This window comes from Ipomoea nil, unplaced genomic scaffold (genome assembly GCF_001879475.1).
Source record: "Ipomoea nil cultivar Tokyo-kokei standard unplaced genomic scaffold, Asagao_1.1 scaffold2610, whole genome shotgun sequence".
In the NCBI taxonomy this organism is placed as follows: Eukaryota; Viridiplantae; Streptophyta; class Magnoliopsida; order Solanales; family Convolvulaceae; genus Ipomoea; species Ipomoea nil.
In genome coordinates this window covers 1,278,835-1,284,409 of record NW_017619038.1, presented here as the reverse complement: position 1 = coordinate 1,284,409, position 5,575 = coordinate 1,278,835, and the positions used below count along the sequence as shown (strand labels likewise).

Genomic DNA, 5,575 nt, shown 5'->3' with positions numbered 1-5,575 from the left:
CTTTATGGATAGGGACGTACACGTCGGTAACATGGAAGGGAATGCAGAATGGGACCATTTAAAACTTGATAATGTTTTTTTTTTGGTGTATATAAAGCCTATAACATTAGCACGGCGGTTGTGCAACACATTTGATTTTGTGGAGGGTCATTAAGTAGCTTTTTTGACCACCCTATTCCGGTGGGGATTTTCGTTTTGGTATTGGTGGAATAATTGATTTATAATACTCTAGCCGGCCTGTGGTTTGGCCTGTTTTGGTTCTCAATCCAAATGATATTACAATGCCTACATCGTGTTTGCACTATATGATCTTCCTCTTCTTCATTACTCTTAACAATGCATATTACTACTACCTCATTGCACTCGTCGTAGTTATCAGTACAACCGGAAGCCAAAAGTAAGCCCAATTGCACACGTCCCAAATGCTATGTGTTCTCTGCTTCCAATTTGGTGTGTGAGAATATACATGTAGTTTAAATGGAGATTGGCCAATTAATATTAAATAACACATTACCGCTAAAAATTCTCAGCTTGAGCAATGGGTTTGTCTAGTGGACGGCCACAACGCAAAGTATGTTCTACACTTACAGAAGAAGACAGTGTACCAATTGCTAGTTTTTGTGTGCACCACATTGCACTTCATGAATTACAAACGTCATGCGTTTCAAATATTGTAAAAAAAAAAACGTGCTTCCAAAGGAGTTACAATAACCAAAATAAAGAAAACGATACCCAGGTCGCAATGTCTAGCAGGGGTGTTATTCTGATGGTACCGCAGCACCCGCTCACTTATACGGACAGCTACGAGCGTTATGACGGGCGTACTTGCCGCACACACCGCATTTACACCATATTTTACCATTGCTCAAAACAGCTAACTCCCGCTGGCTTTTAATACGTCGACCGATCCCTTTGTTTTTAGCTTGAGCCAGGGACTTGATGGTGATGGATGTCGGAGGTGCAACCCCACATAAAGCCACGATGACAGCATTGTTACCTTTTGCAGGGGTAACGTTCGAACCATCACTCATAAATTCCTCTTTCAAATCTTCTAATACTTGCAGCATCCGCGTCTGCCGATCCGTGTTGGTGCCTACCAAGGCAGCGCATTGGTGCATTGCATTCCACAGCCGGTTAGGTCCAGAATCCGGAGAAGGAACATCACAACACTGCCCACAGCATACACCACCGCCCACCTGCTTACACCAACGTGGAAGGACGTAGTCCAACGGCAAGCTTTTAACCTGTGCATCCTTGAACACCAAGAACATGTGCCGACAAACTAACCCCAACCGCTCGAATAGCTTGCAGCTACAGGATGCATGATTCCCTACCGGGGTATATTGCACGGTGTAGGTAGCGGTGCACTCTCCTCTTATGTTGTAAGTAATGACATCCCCCTCCTCACGGATACCCACCACTCGACAATAGAAACACCCAGCTTCAATTTCTTGTTGTAGCTCATAAAAAATAGTTATCGTGAACATCTGGGCCAAATACCGTTCTAGTGCTAAGGGGGTCTTGAAATCGGGCAAGTAACCCTCGCTCTCGGCGTTCAACTTAGATTGCTTGTAACGCTGAGTCTCCAGTACACCCTCGAATTGCACATAGAACTCCACCAAGCTGAAGTGGGGTCGGGTACACTTCCCGTAAACACTGTTCTCTGCTTCAGATTGGGATGTTGTGCGCAACAACCCACTCATGGGCAGATTTATAAAATATGCAGGTACCCAGAACTCCCTTTCAGTATACAGCTTGGTAAACCAACGGTGGGTTGCTAGATTGTACTTTTCCATTAACGAATGCCACTGCTCTTCGAACTCGCTTACACTGATGGTTTCATTCCAAACAATACCGTTCAGTTTGTTGCGGAACGCTACGTCTTTTACCATGTCGGACCCAATTTTCTCGTTCACCTTTGTCATAATGTGCCACATACAGAAACGATGGCGGCAATCTGACAGAACCTCAGCAAAAGCAATCTTCATAGCCGGGTCTTGATCAGTAATCACACACGTTGGGACAGTACCCATTGCAGTTTTAAACCTCTGTAGTAACCATGAATATGATTCGACATCCTCTTTAGTGAGCAACCCGGCAGCAAAAGTAATGCATCGCTTGTGGTGGTCCACCCCGGTGAACGGCACAAACACCAAACTGTACCTGGATCAAAATACAAAATACTGATCAACCAACCCGCTATGTAAAACATCGGGGGGGGGGGGGGGGGTGGGAATGCAAACATATGTACACAAGTACACATATATTCAATTTAATATTCTCCGTTTATTTTTATGTACATGTGCCAAAACCAACTCTAATTTTGATTCCAACCTTTCAATCTTAGGTTGGGAAATTAAAAACGGCACTTTGCAAAATCACAAAAAAAAAAAAAAAAACAAAACAAAAAACAATGGCTTTATATGAATCCACAAATTGCTTTGGTGTAATTAAGAAAAAGGTGGTGTGCACGTGTTAAGCTATGCCAATACCACATATAACTAAAAAAAACTATCAGTTTAATTGCAACAAAAACATAAAACCCAGCACACATAAGTTGTCGGCACGAACCACAGTGTTCTAAGCGTGCACTGGATTCCACAGTTTAATAAATAATTAATTAATATTTAAAGTGTCGAACGGAGTCATACTAATTTGCCGTACCATATACAACCTTATTATATGTGGCATTTCGATTATACCGAGTGGTGTGTCACCATAGTACTTAGTAAAACCAGTATAAATATGAATATGAGCAATCACAACTAAATTAAATGCACATTTAGCTCTCATAATGACACCGTAGTACCTACTACTATACAACAAGTCAGAATATAAATGAGCAATCATTTCAAAATTGGGTGCATAGTTAATTTGTTAACTTCAGAGTTTCAAGTTAATTTAATAGTGAAGGGAGTTGTACCTGTTTGTACCGTAAGTAGCATCGAACGAGACCACGTCGCCGAATATGGAAAAATTGCGACGACCGATGGGGTCAGCCCAGAAAAGTCGTGCAACCCAGTTTTCTTCATCCAAGTAGTAATAAAAAAAAAAAAAAGTTCTCGCAAACAGCACGCTTCGTTTTAAACTTCTCTATAATCATTTCACCATCTTTGCCATCAACGTAAACCTGGAGGTCTCGTTTGAAATTATGAAACTCGGTATCTGTCGCGCCTACATTTGCGTACGACCCGGTGACCTCCCTGTATAGTTTGAAACCTTTGGACGAACCAACATTCGCCCTTACACAGTTTGCAGCAAACGCTTGTTGTGCCACGTCCAACTTCCGGTTAACTCTCATAAATAATTTCGATGCGTCGGAACACATACGATGGCTATGCCCCTCAACAAACACAGTTATCTCAAACTCTCCACTGCCCACCTTCCTTAAACAGATCCTAGCTCTGCACTTAACCCTGTTAGATGTCCGTCGTCTTCGTTGCTTCTTCTTACCACCATTATCACCGTCTGCACCGGTCAGCTTGCTAATACCACCACCCTTAATGCCTTCCCGGCTACATACCAAGTAACGCATTATGGACTTCCCATCACGGTCCCGTTTCACGGTGTGTAACCGCACATCAAACCCACATACCCGTGCATAGTTTGTGTATAAGTCGATGCCTGAATCCAATGTGCTAAAACGCCGCCCAACCACAGGGGTGATTTCACTGCCAACGTCCGGACACCAAATTGAGGTCCGCTCTGCTACTAATTCACGCGCACCATGTGGGACGTGCTCACTAACCACCTCGTTTGCATGGCCCTCTGTGGACGGAAACACAACAATATTACGGGGCAGGGAAACATAACAATAAAGAAATATTACCATTATAATGGGTCCGCCGCCAACAACCAACTTATAATGGGTGTAAGTGCATTGTATTACAACATATAACAAACAACCACTAAACATTAGTTATACCATCTAAGTACTCTGGGAAATGATATATTGAAGAGGAGAGTAGCGATCTAAAAAATCAAACGGCATAGCGACAAAGGTCAGAGATGTTATTTGTCTCATGCCAAATCTTACCTAGAGCAGCTATTGTACCTTTGCCATGTAAAATCATAGAAAGAGTACTGCAATTAAGCCTTGATCCAATTAGTAACTAAATTACCAAAACTAATTCCAGAATTATTACAACGAAATGTAACCCAAGATTTAAGAATGTAAATTACTTAGCACCCAGAAGTAATAAAATAGGCCAAGAACAAATTGACATCGTTGCTTATAAATTCTAATTTTACAAAATATTAGCGAATCGTATAAACTACAAAGCAAAAATGCGACCTAAAACTTTTCATTTTACACATGACATACCCTGACTGGAAATAGTAGTCATAGAACCTAAAACTATAAAACCTAATTAATAAATGTGAGATAACAGATAACAGGACCATGCAACCAAGTTTATAAGCAAAGCATATATATTACAACGAATTGCAGCAGTTCATATGTGTCTCTAGTTTCAACCAAAACTATGCTGCAAAATTTTTGTTTTTTGTATCAGTAGAGCCCACACTATGTGGGTGGCCTGGTAGTGCTCTGTAATATTCGTTTCGTGAAGGATGATATGTGCGTTTATTATTCATATATGTGCAACACGATACTAATACATACACAGATTTAAAAACTCTACCCATGCTGCTCCCCGGTAAAACAAAAAACTATATATCAGCAGCCCGTCTTTTTCCCTATACCCAACACCCACGGGTGTCTTATCTAGTAATCAAACCTAAAACTGTAAAACATATATACGTATATACGAACCTGTGGAGAAAAGAAAAATGGAAAACTAACAGGGAATAGCACCCCGATGCATGTGTGGGAATTAACATATATACAGTATGCTAAGTATGCGTGTATATCCCGGCCGCCGGAACACCTGATGTAAGACTAGAACACATGGCTACTGGTATGCGCCACAGAAATGCTTACCTGGCAACTCCGGAGTCACCGTGACGCTCATCGCTAATGTGCCTGCTGTTACGGCCGGCAGTTGCAAACCGCACGAAGGGACGTGCACTGGGGGTGGGGACTGAAAAATGGAGGTGTAAACGCCCGGACGTAAGAACAACTTTGCGCTCGCCGATACGGTAGACGGAACCCTTCGCCTGCGTTTCCGTATCCTACCGCCAATCACAAACTTCCCCCGTGAAACATGCACGGGAAGGCGCAGGGAACCGGTAATTCAAAATTAAAAAATAGTAATTTATGAAATTGCAATACGCTAATGTGTAACGCAGGTACAACAAAAGAGTGCAGCGTAATTTAGAGCCTTCGGATCATCACAGATCAGTGAAGCATGGTGGTGCACAAGTTCACATTTAAAGGGTGGTGTGCACCAGAGAATCACCCTATAATATATATATATATATATATATATATATATATATATATATATATATATATATATATATACTTACTAGTAACATACCTTTTGAAGGTTGGGGAGCTTGAACTTGAAAGAGATGCAAGTGTTGCGATAGAAAGAAAAAAAATCTAAACAAATTTTAAGTTTAATGGAAATAAAACATATAGGTTATTCCTAAGAACTCAAGAATAGTTTAA

General features: G+C 41.4%; 1 protein-coding gene across 1 annotated transcript; it reads right to left on the bottom strand.

Moving 5' to 3' along the window:
* Positions 1 to 785: 785 nt before the first annotated feature.
* On the bottom strand, positions 786 to 4,973 carry LOC109154169 (protein FAR1-RELATED SEQUENCE 5-like). The gene is made up of 3 exons (XM_019302028.1): positions 4,943 to 4,973; positions 3,090 to 3,768; positions 786 to 2,163 (listed from the first exon to the last, which is right to left on the bottom strand). Exons 1-3 carry the CDS (start codon positions 4,971 to 4,973, stop codon positions 786 to 788), a joined length of 2,088 nt encoding a protein of 695 aa, XP_019157573.1.
* Between the last annotated feature and the right edge of the window lie 602 nt (positions 4,974 to 5,575).